The following is an 18,382-nucleotide window of genomic DNA, read 5'->3' as shown; positions in this document are numbered from 1 at the left end:
CGCACAGGTGGCTGTAATTGGACACCCTTAATCAGACAGTTGAAGCAGCCAATCATACTAAGTCCACTCACCTAATCCACTAATAACAGAAATGATCAAAATAACCATCGCAACAACCGCTTATCCAAAGAAAAACTGGGTAATCTCCAAAATGAAGGAATTTTTAACTTAAGACACTGGAGATATTTTTCTGGGTGTATTTGTTTTTTCGGAAATTGAAATGGTGATAGTTAATTGGTAACAGGACTTCTTGTTGTCCAATTCTGTCCGTAATCATACTCGTGATTAAAAAATCGGACTCTCTCCTCGCGGTCGTCCGATTTTGTCAATCACTCGTATGATTATAGATCGAATTGGATTCCACTTGGTCCTATTATCATTACTAATCATGCAGCTGAATGTATAAGGACTCAGAGGGCATATATGTTTGTTGAAAAGAACCCACTAGTGAATCTATTCAAACATGAAAACTATTTTGAACTGAAATCATATCAAATCGATCTCTAAAACAACATCAAATTTATTGGGACTGTCGTTAACAAGAGTAATATGAGCGAAAGGCCATTTTGAAAGTCAGGTTTGCAGTTTGGCGGTGTACTTTACCAGTCCGGACCATGGACAATTTTGTCTATACCATTTTTCAGGAGTAATCGGCTCCTGCATTTTATTAGCATGATTGGTCTAGACAAAACCAAAACAAACTCATGTGACCGAGAGAGGATTGGGACGATACTTTTTCTAGCTGGCTTTCTCGTGGCGGCCATATTGTAATGCGAAGGAGACGGCAGAACAGAATTAAAAATTTCAAGAGACATCATTGACTTATTGATTTCCATATTACTGTACTACAAATCTCATTTTCGACGGACATGCCATGACGTCATGGTAGAGACAAGGCAGTCTATGGCCCGGACCGTTTACACCAACAAGAAACGAAAGAAATTAGAGATTACTGACAAAATGACCGAAAAACAAAAAGACAAATATTCTGAATCATTGTTTATTTCGCGGTACCTGTAGTTCAACCCTTGGAACAAAGGCCGGTTACGGAGGTGTTTATAGAGAAACATCCAGGTGATAACGATGATGACTTTGATGATCATGATGATGATGATGATGACGACGACGGTGATGATGATGATAAAGCTGATGATGATGATGATGACGACGGGAATGTACATGCTGACCTTGACGATGACAAATAGCCTCTACAACATTGGCATTTACACTTCTGAACAATGTTAAGTTTGAATTCACACTTTCAGTCACTTGTATTTTGTCTCTCCGCTCACTTATCTTTTCAGAAAAATCAAAACAAAGGCCCGTTTTTCATGTAAATAGACGAGAAAAAAAATGCTCTAGGAAAACGAAGTCGACAAAATATACTTAAAAGGAGAATAATTTTTTACCGACCTGATTGAACTATCGGTGTGACTCTTTAAGTATTCCGTACTCATTATTGTCTTTTAAACAAGAAAAAACGTTTTCCTCAAAAAAGTTTTACTGCGCATTTTGTTGCATATTTTGTCGTCTTTACATGAGTTCTCACGACGAGGTCGTCCTCGATCATTAAGATCGTCAAAGCGCTTAACTTCTTCTTTCGTTTACTTTCCTTGGCTCGGGGGGAGGGGGGGAGGGGGGAAGAGATTGCCAAACTCCAAATCAATGCATGGCAAATTTTTCTCTTTTTCTGAGATTTGTCGTTTGTACTTGAAATTACTTTACGATAATGCGAAGCTTTAAATGTTTCAAATTGTGCTGGCAATCACGAATAGTGTGACGTCATATTCTCATCTAAACTGTCCACTTGACCAAAGAGAACGCGCGTACAAAGTCCATTATTTTAAGAATTAAAAGCCAAAGTACTATCGACAATAATGTTCTAAAACAGTTGGTTCATACATCAGCTTTGCATTCATGGAGATATGAAGCACGTTGGAAATTTTAAGAGAGAGCACTCAAAAAGCCAGAGTTGCTGCGCCTCGAGCAATTCTGACGCTTCTCTTGTGCTTTCCAAACTTTCCGCGTGATTCATATCCATATGGACGCACGCTTACGTTTGAACCGATAGTTCACCTTTTAACTCCCAGATTTGATTGACTTGCAACTTCTCCTCATAATATCCATGTAATATCCAACAAAAAACCTATTGAGAACACTTAAACTTATCAGGTAGAAGTTGTTGTCTTGATCTAACACCAAATTCTGTTAGCAATTTACAATGAAATATATAGCAACTATAGAGGAGAATTAACCATTAAATCTTGGGAGTTGAAGGGTTAAGTGTAATACCGTAGAAAATTAATATCCGCCCCACAATTTAATTAATTGAACAGACAAAACAAACAGTTGTCTGATTTTTATCATGGCGTACTCTTTACAGTACGATATATCTCATTTTGTTTTCTATCACTATTTGAATCAACTGCTCGAAAAAGAAAATCTAACGCAGTATAATCTTTTATCTGATACGAAATATACTTCTTACAATTTAGAACGCTCCCAAAACCCTTGTGTGTCTTCTATTTTAATTTTCGATATCTGACAGCGAAAGCAAGGCATCAATTATTTCACTCATTTTTTTTTTCTCAGTTGTTTTGTCTGTAACATGTGCATCTACACGTGAGGGCAGATTTTTCAGAGGTTATTACGTAATCTAGTCACAGAAATAAAAGAAAAGCGCTGGAGATTTGAGCTGGAAATTTGTGTGAACAGCTTAAAAGAAACAATTTGATATTGCTAAACGTATGTCTCTTCAATATCTCTTGCTTTTGAGCCCGAATCGTGACGTTGAATATCAGGGTGACTAAGAGGGCCATCGCGTGAAGATTACACGTGAATGTATCAGCGGCGATTACATAATCTAGTAACGTCCTCTTTGTTATAATATTCAAACAATCTTGCCTTAGTGAGTCCAGTGCTACCAATTACGTAGAAAGCCGGTCATGTCAAATTTCACTTGTTTTGAGGAAAGTTATGGCTGCCGGTCGTTGAGTGATCAAGATTTTTTCGCTGTTGTAAACCAGAGGTTAGATGGTTTCTACTTTTGAATATCATTTCTGATCGTAGTGTGTAGTTCAGGATTTTCAATTCTATTGTTTGGTGACTTCATTCAAACCATCGATTATCATTCACGGTATGGCCAAATCAACTCAACTCGTCTAAAAATTGATAATCCTGGTTCAGAGGAGATAAAAGAAAGTCCTAAAGACTTGGAAGGTTCAGAGCAATGGAAAAGAAGATTCGTGAGCCATACGACCTTCGATCGAGAGAGTGGAAATTAAGCGACAAGCTACACACCGATATCAGAGATCTCGCATGTAAAGTGACGGTGAAAGTACCCGGCGCTCAATCAGTTGCACCTATTGCTAACAAGTTGGTGGACTTTCAAAGGCAAATCGTAGCGCAGGAAAGGGCTGTTAAAGGCGTGGACGAGAGAGAAGAGAAAGAATTTCTTTGTTCACTATGCGGATGTTTTTACATCGAGCCGGTTACGCTGAACTGTGGACATACGTTATGCAAGACATGTATTATTCCAGTCGGCGAAATTTCTGTGTCAGCTGTCTACTGTAAACTGTGCGGCTCTAAAAATTATGAAAATAATCTATTGATAAATGTCCTAGTCTCACAATTGATTCAAAAATGGTTCCCCGACGAGTATGAACGAGAAGTAAAGCAGTTAGAGGAAATCGTTCGGCGTGAACCACAGGGTAACCAGCAAAAAATCGTTGAAAGCGTGTCGGACGTCCTAAACAAGTCTCCAAAACAGGTGACGGCTTTAAAATTGCGGAGCCATGCCTTCTTTCAGATGGGGCTATACAAAAAGGCCCTGGAAGATATCGACCTTGCTTGTGATTTACGACCCTTTCTTTCGAGCGTTTTCCATCAGAGGGGAGTGGTGTTGATGAAAGTGGGAGACTACCACGCTGCTTCAAGTAGTTTTTCGCGCGCCTTAGCACTAGATCCTATGGTAGACCCGCGGTTTCGGTCAGAATTGCTCACCTGTCTGACCCATACGCTGGATTCTGAACGAGCTGACCCACGCAGAAAGCTTTTACCTGGTGACCATTTGGGAGGTTTAACCCGAAACAGTGCATGTCAGAGCCCTCACACAGACAAGACAAATGATCACTCTCTTAAACACAGTTTTCTTCAAAAAGGATCTTCCTTAAAGCGTCCTATTGAAGACACTTCTGATAGTTGTTCCCTCTGCTCTCGAGAATGGAGATCCAAGTATTTCAAATCTTCGACAGAGCTCATTTCGAATTCTACTAAACTTTGTGAGGCTAATGCCGTGAGGGAGCTTGAAGATCTGGAATGCAAAGTCTGTTATAACATTCTGTATGAGCCAGTCACTACAACCTGTGGACACACCTTCTGCAGAACATGCTTACAAAGAGGGCTCGATTACAGATCAGAATGCCCATGCTGTCGTCGTGCCCTTAACTGCGGAGTTGAAAGGAACACTAAAGTTAATGTGATCATTAAAGAGACTGTGAAGAAATTCTTTGCTGACGAATACGCTGAAAGAGAGAAGAGCTTCATAGAAGAAAAGTCACGTTGGAAGGGGTGAGTTTTTTTTTTCTTTCAAATAAAGCAGCTTACACCTCCTCTGCTCTTAGCTAAATTTGTTCGCTTTAACTTCGCGCCCTACCCTCGGCTGGAGCTCTCACGCTTCTCGCCTAGAGGGCTCGATTATCGCATTTCTCACGCTTCGCGCGTTTCTTAGGAGAAACAGAAAGGCCTGTTACAAAGAATAGCCCGGAAACTGTTTCTAGAAATATGTGGGTTACCTCGGATTGTCATAAAAATGTGTCTTGATTCTCCCTAAGTCATAAATTTTATTTGTTTCATGATTCTGTCAGGAAGTGCTTAGTGACAGTGGAAAGTGAAAGCAAAATTCTCGTGAATTATGTAACGTTTTTAACTTCCTCACCCGGCTTTTCTACCGTGATTTTAAAAACACGTGTTTCAAAACGTGGGAAAATTACTATTGCTATGGCACGTTTGATTTTGGACGTGGAACCTCGATGAAAGTGTACTGTGAAATGATGTACAAGAACCATGCATGACGAGGCCAAACAACAGCTGTGAAGGAGACTGTGCCTTCTCTAACTATCGCCCATGGTGTAGATGTTTCGTGATGTTTGAGCTTAATTCGAGACAATTGATTTTGTTTGTATTACAAAATAATCAAACTAGAGGAGGAAAGCTTGACTTTACGTAAGTTTCTTTGGAAGTTTTGTCTGAGATTTAATCGAAGTAGTTTCAACGTGATCCGTGAAGTGTTAACTGCTCCCTGATCAGCCTGGCTTCAGCTGAATTTAACGAAACTACTGATCTTCCGTTTTTAAAGATAAACGTTTAGAGTTTTAGGCTAATGTACATGTGGCCTTCGGAATATTAAGATATTAAATCGACGTAAAAAGTTTCAAAATGAATACTCTATGTGGAAATAAAGCTTTAGGCAGAAGCGCTTTCAGTGGTTATCCTCGAAGTTAGATGTTAACATCTGCGAGTTTTATGCTTACTGGCGATGAAATTAGTTAAAACCCGTATCACACTGAGAAATATCTATCGCAGATGACACTACATGGCAGGACGCACGCAAAGTCAATACAGTGTTTTATAATCAGCCGCGTTATATTCATTCAATTTATTACCATCCTTTTCAAAAGCAGCAATTGCATTGCAATCAAACTGCCAGAGAACTCTTTATAATCTTCCGTGTAAAATATATTGAACTCTTTGTTTAGTGATAGAAGCATCCTATTGTGTGAAATCCTTGGCAGGAGCTTATATTTAACAAAAGAACGGAAACATAATTGTGCCGGCAACACGAATCCTCAAATTAGTTATGTAATATGTTCAAGGCTTCCGTAAGGTTATGTAATTTTCTAGTAATCGAAAGCTATTTCAAAAATTACACTACAATGTACAACGTTTACGTGAGAAAGGCAAGATACATAGTAATACATAGCCCTTACTAGTGAGAAGAATAAACGCTCTCACTGGAACCCAATTAAGATGCACAAATTTAGTAGTGATCATGTTCGTTGTGGTGTGTCTTACTCTCAAAGCGATTTCTTTTGTCTCCATAATTTAGGGAGAGTCTTAAACTTTTGAATCGTAAATAGTTCTGTATTTTCTCGTGTTGTTAGAGACTAGGTATCTCAGAGACGTTAAATGATGTGTAAAATGGAGTCGGAGGATTTTTTCGGGTGTTCCCTTTCTATGCTTTTCTGGCGTCCTTTTAATATTGAAACCACTTTCAATCGTTGACTTTTCATCCTTTCCCTGCACTAAAACCCAACGGTCGACAGTGTTTCAACGATAGGACATCTTTTAAATCTCCACAGACTAGCGACATGTAAGTTATTGCACACAAGCTGATCAACTTTATTCAGTTAGTCAGACTGTGTATTCGTGAGAGTGTTGTGTCGCATTAGATACCATTCAGTGCCTCATCAAGAACCATCCTCGACTAGTTTAGAGACCATAATTTGTGTCAAAATCTGTTTTAAACGGGCCGGATCATTGATTTTGTGTTTTAAAAAAATGGGCCTTTCTTTTTCAAGATTGACGTCTGCAATCCGTGTCAATGTTATTTTAAGGTGGCAAGTTTCTAAAGAAACTGGTTCTGCGTCGCTAGGTGCTATAACAATTAAATTTAGGTTTATCAATTGAGTTGATCATGTGAATGGGCTACCCTAAAGAGTTTCTTAAACGGACGTTTCGAGTATTAGCCCTTCGTCTTTCGCTCTGACGAAAGGTCCGTATTAGAGTCTCACCAGGATGGCCAATTTACATTAAATCATTGGCAACGTTGTTGAAAAAATCAAATTATTTTTTTAAATTCCAACCCTTCCCCCCTTGCTCCTTTCAGGCTTAGCCTCTCCTGTGTTCCAGTTAAACTTCTACTGAAAGGTTTCCCAAATTAATGTCAAACTCAGCGCTTCTGAACAATTTGAAAATATTCGCTCGACGTTGTCTTATGAGGTCTTCGTGCATAAACTCCCAGTGAAGCCAATCGAGAGAAGCTATAAGCCAGCTTTGCTTGGATCTCCATCCCTCTCGAACGAGTTAAATTTCATTAGTGATGTTATGTTTGAATCTCGTTACAGAGTTGGTGTTAACGAAGATATAGAACTGCCTATATTTGTATGTCTGTTGGCTTTTCCAAGTCTTAAATACCCACTCTATATCTTTGAACCGCGATACCAGCTTATGATCCGTCGATGCGTGGAGCTAGGTTCCCGGATGTTCGGAATGTGTGCTTTTTCTGAGGACCCAGACAAGGAATTTTCTGATTACGGAACTATTTTGCGCATTGAAAATGTCAGTTTTCTGCCTGATGGCCGCTCCATCGTTGAAACTACGGCGGTGCGAAGATTTCGTGTTGTCTCCCGATCAACGACCGACGGTTATAACACAGCGAAAATAAAATGGCTCGAAGACGAAATTCCCAAATCATATTCTGAAGATCCAGACCTCCAGACGATGAACGTCGACTGCTATAGAACTTTAGAACTTTGGTTTACTCTTATGACACCGTTACAACAGACATGCGTAACAAACGCAATAGGCTCCATGCCAGCCATTGAGGAACTAGTACCCAGCTCTAACGGTCCATCCTGGCTGTGGTGGGGATTGGCGGCTGTCCCACTGAAAGATAAAGCTAAACTTATCATTCTGTCGATGACGTCACTGGCTGAGCGGCTTCAAAGTCTTCGCCGCTTTTTAGAACTCTTGATCGGGGTGAGATTCGAGAATTAGCGCCTGTGGAATATTGAGAACTTTTGAACTTTGCATCTTTAAGTAGATTGATCTAAGTTAGGATTCAAATGGAGTAAAGTAGTTATGAAAGTTTGAAAAATACCCCACAGAAATTCGGTCAGCTTTCAAGTATAAACTACTTGGAAGCCAGTGAGAACATTTTCACCAGTAAAAACGAAAATAGAAAACTTCTAAGCCCCGCGAAGTTAAGTTATCTCAAGCATCCCTTTCTGGAGTTCATTACTTTTTTACTTTTTACGCTTAAAACCCTTGAAGGACTATAACAGAGAGTCCATGGGAACCTGAGACAGCCCTCCCTTTCTTCCCCCCCCCCACCCCCGCCCCCCATCCCCGCTCCTTGAGAGTTACTTTGACTGACCTAACTTTCCAAATATTTCTTCAAGACAATTTAAACAATTCTGAAAAAGGGGAGGACTAGTTTTTTCGGCAGGTAGGGTAACCCTGTCAGTCAGGACACCTTTTTCTCATATAAATGCTTCGGCTCACCTTCCCAAGACGAGACGGTTCGAATTAGTTTTGTCTAGTATGTAACCTGGCTAGCAGTCATGAGAGAGACTGTTTAGGGGACGGCTGCTACAACTCATAACGCTTTGTAAACTGTCCATAAAGTTGTCTCGATGAGGAGGGTTGTCTCAGCCACCTGAGGCGATATAACAGGGTTAACTGAGAAGTAACCCAAATCTTGTTAGGTGATCTAAAATTTGTGATGTATTTGTCTCTTACTTACTCTGTGAGAATTCAGTGATCAGTTTATTTCCTTTAAGAAAAATTTTCATCAGAGTTAACTTCAGGGAAGAGAATCCTTAAGTATGGATGAATATTGTTATAATTTATTTATTTATTTATGAATTTGCCCTAGCAGATCATAAGAGTTTACGAATTTTTTCTTCACTTAAATTTCAAGAGCGAAATCGGTTCGTTGTTGCGCCTTGTTACTGCTTGACATCGCTTTTGGTACTCAGCCAATTAGACGCAAAAGTAAGCGGACCCTTTACATGCTGGTCATACGAATGGATAGCTGCGTCAAATTTTGCATTGAAATTTTATTGTTAGTTTGTTGTGACTAGGAATTCTGATAACAGTGGTTTGAATTTCAGACACTCCATTTAAATCTACTGTGTCAGAAATTTTAGTCACCAAGTTTTGCATGTTAGATTGTATTTATATTGACTGAAAATTAGCAGAAAATAAAAGGCAGATTTTATCATTCATGTGCCTCAAGTTGTTTTTGGGAAAAGATGAGTGCACCTAAGAGTGATTTGCTCTTGTAAGAGAGACTCGCATGGGAGCTTCGCGTGGGAGTCTCGTTTCCTATGTTTCGAACAGAACCCAGAGTGTGTGTATAACGAGGACCCACGACCATAGACCCATGTGTCGTTGTAAAACTTGCAGTGATAAAAGCGTTTAACATCATTAAAAACGTCTTAATTTTAGCCTAAAAACCTTCATATTCGACAACAAAAGTACTTATTATCAGTTTACAGTCGAAATCGTTCCGTGGTAGGGTTTATTAATAGTTCATACCAGGGTAAAGTTCGAAAATCAAGTTAGAAACCAACATCATTTTTTTGCCGAGTCATTATATTGCGTGACGCGCTATTAATATCTTCACGTGCAAGCGAAGACATCTAGGGCATGGTTACATGGGGGAGAAGGGGGGGGGGGCGCAACATGTTATCTTTTACTTTATCTTGATCACGTTTACATCATAGGTGGGGTGACCCGCCTAGGTAGGTTGCCCTGTCTGTCGGGTAGGGTATTCCCGTCAGCCGGGCTGACAATTTGACATGAAAACGTCGCAGAGAAGGGTAACCCGCCTAGTTTGGGTCGTGTTCATGTTACAAAAGAAACAAATAAGCGAAACTGGTGTGTTTTGGTACTTTGTACATTTCCTAGCCGTCCTAATCAGAACTAAAACGACAAAAACATCAACTTCTACTTCGACATCAATTTATAATTACTCACGTTCTTACTTTGAACTTATTACTACGTTCACACGTTATGCCGAAGTGAAGACGTCGTACCTTTAGAAACGGCTAACGCTTCGAGCCATTATCGAAAATCTTAGTGGATAATAGGGTACGTTTTTTCGGTAACGTTTTACTACACGTCGCGGTAGTGACATCTTAACTCCTACAAGCGTGACAGCAACCTTGAGAATCTTCACCGCGGCATCCCGGGGTAGTAAAATTGTATGTAAACGCAGGCTATTTTTGCACCATGGTTAGGCGGGTTACCTCACTCACCTAGGGTCATCCACTTCCATGTAAACTAGCTCTTAATGGATATCAATAGTGGTAGCTTATGTTGATATATATGGCAAATATTTCTGCGACAACTAAGAAAATGTCAACTCTCTTTGGCTACGTTTTCTACTGTTAGTGGAGTTCATTCTTGACTGAACTCTGCTCAAATTGGAGAAAGTGAACACAGAAGCAGAAAATATTTATCGGAACTAACCGCTAAAGGTTTCGCATTAGCCGCAAACGTATTTGTCACATCTGTCAATATACTTTCGCCAATAATACAAAGCTGACATGGAATCAATACTTAACTCAGGATTAACATGCCACTGTGCTGACGCAATCTGTTGTTTTGAGCGAATAACAAATCGATGATTTCTTCTGTAACAGGTTGAAGCCGTACAGCCTAACCCGACTCACCCGACTCTCTTGAAATTATCCACCAGTCTATCTCCCTTTCTTTCTCTCTCTTTCTTTCTCCTCCTCCCCCCGCTGGCTAAGTAAACATGCATCAGTGTTGTGTTACACGCGTGAGTCTGGCCGGTATGAATTAGCAAATTGAGAAATAAACCCCCAAAAACTCAAACTGAACATCACAATACAAGAACCAAGCCAATTCACTAAGACACAAACTTTTTCTGAATAATTCTATAAGTTTCTATAAATTATATTTGGTTAGCTCCTGCCAACTCGAAATTGAAACAATCACCTGATTTCAGAACGTGCTATTCAAATTTGTTATATAACAATAATATAGAAACATTTAGGGGAGGGGTGGGTAGGACACACAAGCTTAAGAAAAAGGAAAAACAATACTTTTTTTTCTCGCGATTGTTCTAGGAATGATTTTAAGCTTGGAAATATAGTTTTTCTGCGCCCTAAGGTGTCGTAAAATCTTCACTTACTACTTTCCTCTTTTTTTATTTTGGTATTCTGTCTTTTTCACCTGGGTAGAGTACGTGGCTCACAAAGAGCGTGACTAAATTTCACGCTGCCGGAACTGGCTTTAAAGTTTGTTATGAAACTTTATTAACAAGCAAGCTGTGGTCTCCCTAAGTCGAAATGTTTGCTCGAAATTTTTCTTTAAACGATAATTCGCATTTATTGGTGAGTTTTGACTCGATTCTTTCTCAAATGGGCAAGTGATAATTCTCAGTCGCTTTTCAGTGTAAAAGACGAGAATTTTTCCACGCGTTATCAACGAAAGAAACGACATCAAGAAGGAAGACGATCAAAATGTCGGACAAGACATCAAGCGATGGTCGAACCCTAGAAGACACTCTACTGTCGTATTTTGATGTTTTCCACAGTAGGAACATGGTATGCCGAGATCTTCTATTTCCTCTTGTCGATGTGCTGATGGACTACGAAGCTCACAATATTAGGAAAGAACTCGACACGTGGATAAAACAGATCAAATCATCACCTAGAAGAATATTTCATTGTCCGTGGTGTTCATGTTTGTTTGAAAATCCCGTCACTCTAACATGTGGTCATACTGTTTGTCAGGAATGCCTCCGAAGAAAATCGGAGTTGATCGGTGGAGACAGTTCGGAGAGGTCGTTAAATTTCTGCCTTCTCTGTGGAAATAATTTATTCAATGAGGGAAGTCGGTCAGTGAATAGTATCTTGTCCGATATAATTAGAAAACTGTTCCCCGACGGAGGGATAAGCGCGGAAGCAAAGAAGCTTGGCCAAAGTCAGTTACTTTCACAATGTGCGAAGAAAGCAGTGGAAACGTTTTCAGTCGCTCTCCACTCGAGACCAAAAGATTATGAGTGCCTCTGTCTGCGGAGTGATGCCTACTTGAAATTAAAGCTGCACTATTTAGCACTTAGAGATGCTAGCAGTGCTTGCCAGTTACGACCAGATTTGCCAGATGCTTTTCACAGAAAAGCGAAAATTTTAACCGAAATAAAATCATTGGACGATGCAGTCTTGCAGTTTCTTCGCTGTGCTGCCCTGAATCCAACCATGCCTCGTCGCGACGAGTTAACTGAAAGTTTATTTAGACTGTTTACCTCAGTAACTTTGACGAAACTTGAGGAAAAGGTTGCTGCTAGAATTATTGCAAGTAACACTGCTGCAGATGAACTTCAAGAAGTAAAATCAGAAACGGACATCACTGAAAGCTCGAGTTCCTCAGAGGAAGAAAGCAGCGATGACCAAGGGATTGCTCAAAACAGCTGCGAGGAGATTATCGTTATCGAAGTAACTGAGTTACAGTGCCTCATTTGTGGACGTTTACTTTTTTACCCTGTGACAGTCCAGTGTGGTCACACCTTTTGCAAGGAGTGCATCAAGGAAAGTCTTGAGTATGCACCTAAGTGTCCAAGCTGTGGAACAATCTTGACTGATTCAAAAACCAATAACTGGAATTTAACCTTGGTTTTGGATGAATTGCTGAGAATTTATCTAGAGAAGCCATACCGTGAGAGAGAACAATCTCACTCAAAGGAAATGAAGATGTGGACAAGGTAAGATTACTGAGGTCATCACTTTTTTTTTCCTTTGGGGTGGGGTGGAGGGGGGTGGGAAATAATAAAAAGAATACCCGTCACGCTGTCTGACCTCCAAAATATAATTGTTGAGTGAATAGACAATCAACACTGACATTTGAATAGAAATTGCACATGCCTACTTTTCCAGAGTCCACATTTAGTCTCTTTCCGAACTGAGGCTCACCTGTCGATTTTCCCTCTCTGTTTTTGGCCCGACCGACCGACACACTCTCTCGAAAGGGAAAGCGGTGACCTTACGCTCAAATAATTACAATTAGCACTTCATGTGTCAGTTGATAGTTACTTTATTAAGAACTTCAAAGCCAAGGGGGGTCGTATATCATTGGCATGTTTACTTTCCCTTAACTGTCTCTGGATCCGGTTCAGTAGCTCGGATCGTGCTCCACCGATTCTCAGAAGCCTTTGTGCCAAACTTTTGTTTCTGGTGACCATTGTTTATTTTGTGCAACTTAAAGGGTGTCTGTGTTCCTTCAGTGAACCTAAGTGCCCTATGAAAACCGACATTTTGTGTTTATGTACCATTTTCTCTTGGATACTCTAATGTACCATTTTAGGTTTTTCATTATCTTTTCAGGTCCGGAAATTTAATGCCGGTTATTTTACTCATAACAGGAGTTTGTTTATAACTCCAGCAAATATTATCCTCTTTGTTTTGGGTGTCAATCAAACCTCCTGTTCGTCAACCTTGAAATGTTGTGTAGTCTGCCCTGAGAAAGCTCACTGATCGCCTGTCTCAAATAAAATCAGTGGATCTTTACCGTTCGCTTGACATTTCTATGCCAGATTTCTTAAAGACCATTTCATCAAAGTTGGCAGGGATGAGTGAGTAAAGGGGTTTTTGTCTCGGTACAAAGTTCCGCTTCCTTTGCACATACCAATATCCCATGTTATCGTAGGTTGGGTTTTTAAATCAATTCCTGATGAAGACTTATAATTTCATTCTTCAAGGAAAAAAAAGTTATTTGATATTCGATGAATACTTAAGAATCTCAATTATTTTAGCGTAAGGGGCCCTTACGCTAAAATGTGTCTCGCGGTAGTGCTGAAGTTATTTTCTCCAAGAAACCCTCGAAAGCAAGATTAGAAAAACGTCTCGTAAGATTATCGCGGTATTTATTATCGGACTAGATCAATGTGATAGCAGTGATTGGCATTTTTGCTTGCCCTTATTTCGCCTCTCCTCGAAGGAGTTCTTTTCATTTAGTAAGCTTTATTAAGTTCACTTGATTACAGACATTCAAATTACTTCATTTTTTTTTCTTTTCAGGGTAGGTATTGATCAGAATGTAGAGGTGCCAATACTGGTTTGTACCGTAGTAATTCCACAGGGGAGAATACGTCTTACGCTGTCTCATCCCTCCCACCGAGTCATGGTGCGGCGTTCTGTTGAATGGGGTTCCCGTATGTTTGGAATATGTTTGCCTGACGAAGAGAAAGGCTTCACCGATCATGGAACAATAGTCGAGATACAGGCTACCGAAAGCTTCCCAACCGGAAAGTTGGTGGTACAAGCAATTCCGAAACAACGATTCCGTGTTGTTACGAGAAATATTTCGGATGGTTGCCCCAAAGCTAAAGTGGAATGGTTGGAAGACGCAAGAATCGATGACTACCATGCGGTACTGCATTTGAAATGGCGCAACTCGTTAAGCCATTACATGCTGAAGAGATGGCTGGCTGCATTACCTCATGACGAGAAAGTTTGTCTTGAGAACTCTTTAGGACCTATTCCCCCATCTGATAGTCATTTGCTTCTATCACCAAATGGTTCCCCCTGGCTGTGGTGGTCCTTGGCAGCAATACCAATTTCAGCGCAAGAGAAACTAAGGATACTGCTTATGCCTCACGTAGCTGATAGATTACAGAGTATTCAAGACCATCTCGAAGCCTTGCTGAAATCGAACAACGATCGGGATGGAAGAAATGTGACGGAAGAATCTAGCGATGGTTGTCACGCCTTGACCATTTGAGATTCGTCCTTTCAACAAAATACTGTCATCTGAGAGTCTGAGGCAGAGGAGAAAAATAGCAAGAGCTTGAGATCATTATTTTGCGCGAAGCCCTGCATTTGTCTACTCACTCACTTTTGTGTCCGTTTGTTAGAAACATGAAATTGTTTTGAGAAAAACCCTATCGAGGATTATTCGTCGTGGTCTAATTTTTATCTTCAGTTTTCACTTATTTTAGTTTAAGGTAACTCGAGCAGAAAAACAGAAAAATAAATTGCAGACAAGGATAAATGAATATATATTTTAATGTAATACGACGATGCAGAGAATATGTCGCTTTCTATGTTAATCGTTGAATTCGCATTGTGAGGTCGCGAACGCGTTTCGTGATAGTTTTTTTCTTGTTTGTTTGGCTTTTCTTTGTGTGCGGTTGTTTCTCTCTGTGGGATCAGTAAGTCCGGAAGTTTATCCACACATGGTCACGAGTAAAACAACATGCTTGTATGTGCATTTTAAAACAAACACAGAGTGACTGTGCAGCCATCATCAACTTAAAAACTGTTTGAAGAGCGTTAGCCGTGGGCTGAAGCAAACACAGAACAGATCAATTTCTATTAATTATTTTGATATATAATTGGACCTGTTATATTATAACTATAAAATTTCAGGCAAGTATTTATGAATAAAAAATAAAATGGGAATTACATGGTGAAGTTCTGGAACGTATCTTATGTAAACCAAGTGTCGCGAGATAATTTATCGAAAGAGCTGGAAAGGACAGAACCCTCTTTACATGGTCCAAACCGTGAAAATAATCTCACGAAACCTTACTTGCATTTTTAAGCAGATTTCTATCTCAAATTGCAAGAGCATACACCGAACGAAAGGGGAAAAGAATTCGACACCAGCGCCTTCATTAAATTTATTGTTATTTTAGGATCCTATGTCGTAATGATTAATTACATTTTCAAAGTAAGACCTTCCAGGTCAGACTCTCCTCCCTCCCCTCCCATCCTCTTCCCCAACACTCACACACTTACACACACACCACCTTGCTTAGCCTTGCATTATTAATTTAGCAATAACACTACAAAAATTGTTACAACGTTTCTCTTCGGAAGGTTGAGCCCCTTTCAAACACAATTGTTAACTAAGTGGGCATGAAGTCTCGAGGCCAATCTGTTCACTTTCAACAACGTGCAACGCCTTATAAATTCTTTTCCCTTTTTACCCTGTTTAGTGTGGTAATCAGGTAATGAACCTACTTAAGGTACAGATACAACTTCTGAAGCGACTCTTCAAATCCCGCCATCACTGACCCGTTGAGATCGGAAGTCTTACACAACCTACCAAGGGATACGCATATAGTAAATTCTCTTTAGTGTAAGTGACAGATTGTGGCGAAGATGTTGTTGCAGTCGTTGCCATCTCTACGAAACAAAATGCCGGGATCTCTTGCCAGTAACTTTCTTATAATCCAAATCTGACAGCGGAGATTCCACAAGAGCGTCACGAGTAATCCCATGATCACTAGCAACCGAGTCGTTTTCGTCAATTTCCCGCTCTAAACTCGACATAGGGATGTCTTCGATCTCCCCAGGGATTGCCTCTTTAAGCAACGCCTTTTCTGTTTCTTCTTTCCCCAGCAAATCTCTGGCATCCCCTTGTTTAGCGTCGCTGTTGTCCCCTGATTCATTCTCTATATCACCGAGAACACTGTGATTAATGGTGAAGTCGTCTTTCAGAGCATCACGGATAAAGTCCTCCACCAAACTTGTGTTATCACGGAATCGATTGATGTTGAATGGAATTTCGCTACGTTTTGAAACTAAAGTGTCAAACGAAACGTTATCGATGTCATCTCTGCCAGCCCCCTCTTCAGACTTTTTTGTCAACAAAAACCCTTTCACATCACGAATCAGAGAAAACAACTTCGTCTCAATCCTTGTGATTTCTTCCAGCTTTTGATGCAGTTTTCCTTTCAACTCGTCGTTATCAACAACATCTTTCGTAACGTCAGAGGTGGCAGTGCTGGGGTCTATATGGTTTGCGATCTCCTGCTTCACCACCTCGTCTATTAGTTCTTTAGCTGTTACAACATGAGTTTTGTGTGGCACATGCGAAACTTTGGCATCAGCCGCCGCTTCTTCTTTCTTCTTATGAAGCTTCATCAAAGCTTCGTCAACCGCCTCACGGATTCCATCTTTATCTGAGTAACTATTCTCGACTTTTTCTTTCAGATCATCAGCCGACAGTAGCGTGTGTTCCTTGAAGGCATCCATTACAGGAAACGCCGCTCTCAAATGTGCGTCATCTTGTTTTACGTTTTCCTTCAGAAGATCACTTCCGAAGTTTGAATGAAAGAGATCACCTCCCAGTCCTAAATCAAGACCCAGTAAATCATCTAAAAAGAAGGGAAGGCATCAGTCCAAGGGCTAACACTCAAAACGTCTAAATTTACAATCGATCGTTTTCACTTTTACGTCTGTGAGAGCAGAACCTCTTGTGCAAGTCACCAAAATAAAACACACTTATTTGCCAGTAGCACGGAATATATGGTCACAAACTTATGATTACAAACCTCTTTTGGACGAGTCTGAAGACAAGTCTGCGTTTACAAGGACAGCAATTTCCAAAGCCAACCACAGAATCCATGCATAGCCCAATTTCATTATGTATCTTGTAAATGAAGAGTTAAAACATATCAAAAATTAGACTTCATTTACCTCCGCTTGGGAAGGAATGTTAAAGGAAATAACACTTGTTTTGATTATTGTTTTCTATATGGTTTATATTGGGCAGAACTAAACCCTCCTGGCAATGTTTGAAAGTTAGATACCTCTTCTGTGTCTTCAAAATACCATCTACCACAGCAATTTCGTAGGATACTTTGAAATCAAGTCATAACAGAGTTCCAGGAAATTTTTCAGTTCACACTCCAGTTTTCATCTAATTCCTGACCGAGTTGTCCAAGATCAGGAGACAACAAAATTTGAGATGATCAAACATTTCCCTATCTTCTTACTAAAACATAATTTTATACAAAAACGTCGTTCATACCTTAATGAATAAAACTCTTTTTCTGCCACTAGATCATCGGATTTTTTAAACGGTGCTTCTTTCCTTTGGATTTTCTTGCAAAATTTCAGTGATCACAGATTGCTTTAGGAGTTATTGTCAATGAATTAAACATCACATTTCTGGTGTTTGACTCTTATGGAGCGGGTACCAGTCATCCCCCATCTTGAATCTAACCCTACTGACATCGTCAGAAAAAAAACCTTTAGTAGGAATACTCAGAAATGGAAGGTTTTATCAAAGTTGAATCGTGCTCTGTTCATTATCCAAGTATTTAAATTCAGGGCGTTTGCAAGGTTTCTATTTGCCATCTACTTCAAAGGTGAAGATAATTAGAGAGTACTTTCAAATTGAGGCGTCAAACTTATTAAGATTTTGTGTCCAAATGCATCAACGTAATTTGCCTTTCTCCAATCAAATTGTGCGCTGGAGTATGAACAAAACCCCTGTTGTTAACACGTGACTTAAATGCTTTGGCTCAACATGTCTTGGACAGACTAAACAGGATAGAACCCGGTCCCCCGTCTTTTCTTTTTTTCTTTGAGAATAACTAAAAATAAAATAACGAACGGATAGCCATTTGTGTAAAAAAGCTTAGTTCTAAAGATCCTATGGAATATAAAGGATCACCTTCAGTGTATCCTTCTTTAAAAAAAAAACCCGGAATAGTTTAACTCGCAACAAGGAGCCGCTTCAGATTATCTACTAATCAAAGCTGATGGATTACTTCCCGTATTTCCATTTCTTGTTAATATTGCTTCAAAACAAAGTGATAGAAGACCACAATGCACGC

The 18,382-nt window shown here is 39.9% G+C and overlaps 3 protein-coding genes across 3 annotated transcripts; 2 read left to right on the top strand and 1 right to left on the bottom strand.

Annotated features, from left to right (window-relative positions):
* Positions 1–2,885: 2,885 nt before the first annotated feature.
* On the top strand, positions 2,886–9,006 carry LOC131782520 (LON peptidase N-terminal domain and RING finger protein 3). Its single transcript, XM_059099255.2, has 2 exons — positions 2,886–4,569; positions 7,125–9,006. The coding sequence occupies exons 1-2, from the start codon at positions 3,230–3,232 to the stop codon at positions 7,774–7,776; spliced, it is 1,992 nt and encodes a 663-aa protein (XP_058955238.2). The 5' UTR covers positions 2,886–3,229; the 3' UTR covers positions 7,777–9,006.
* A 1,971-nt stretch (positions 9,007–10,977) lies between these two features.
* Positions 10,978–15,212, top strand: LOC131782581 (LON peptidase N-terminal domain and RING finger protein 3-like). The gene is made up of 2 exons (XM_059099332.2): positions 10,978–12,517; positions 13,830–15,212. Exons 1-2 carry the CDS (start codon positions 11,277–11,279, stop codon positions 14,530–14,532), a joined length of 1,944 nt encoding a protein of 647 aa, XP_058955315.2. The 5' UTR covers positions 10,978–11,276; the 3' UTR covers positions 14,533–15,212.
* LOC131782569 (uncharacterized) lies at positions 14,799–17,895 on the bottom strand. The gene is made up of 3 exons (XM_059099316.2): positions 17,572–17,895; positions 17,093–17,190; positions 14,799–16,915 (listed from the first exon to the last, which is right to left on the bottom strand). The coding sequence occupies exons 2-3, from the start codon at positions 17,181–17,183 to the stop codon at positions 15,942–15,944; spliced, it is 1,065 nt and encodes a 354-aa protein (XP_058955299.1). The 5' UTR covers positions 17,184–17,190; positions 17,572–17,895; the 3' UTR covers positions 14,799–15,941.
* Positions 17,896–18,382: the final 487 nt, after the last annotated feature.

Source organism: Pocillopora verrucosa, chromosome 2, assembly GCF_036669915.1.
Source record: "Pocillopora verrucosa isolate sample1 chromosome 2, ASM3666991v2, whole genome shotgun sequence".
Classification (NCBI taxonomy): domain Eukaryota; kingdom Metazoa; phylum Cnidaria; class Anthozoa; order Scleractinia; family Pocilloporidae; genus Pocillopora; species Pocillopora verrucosa.
Note: the sequence above shows the minus strand (reverse complement) of the source record. Positions and strands in the feature narration are given on the sequence as shown.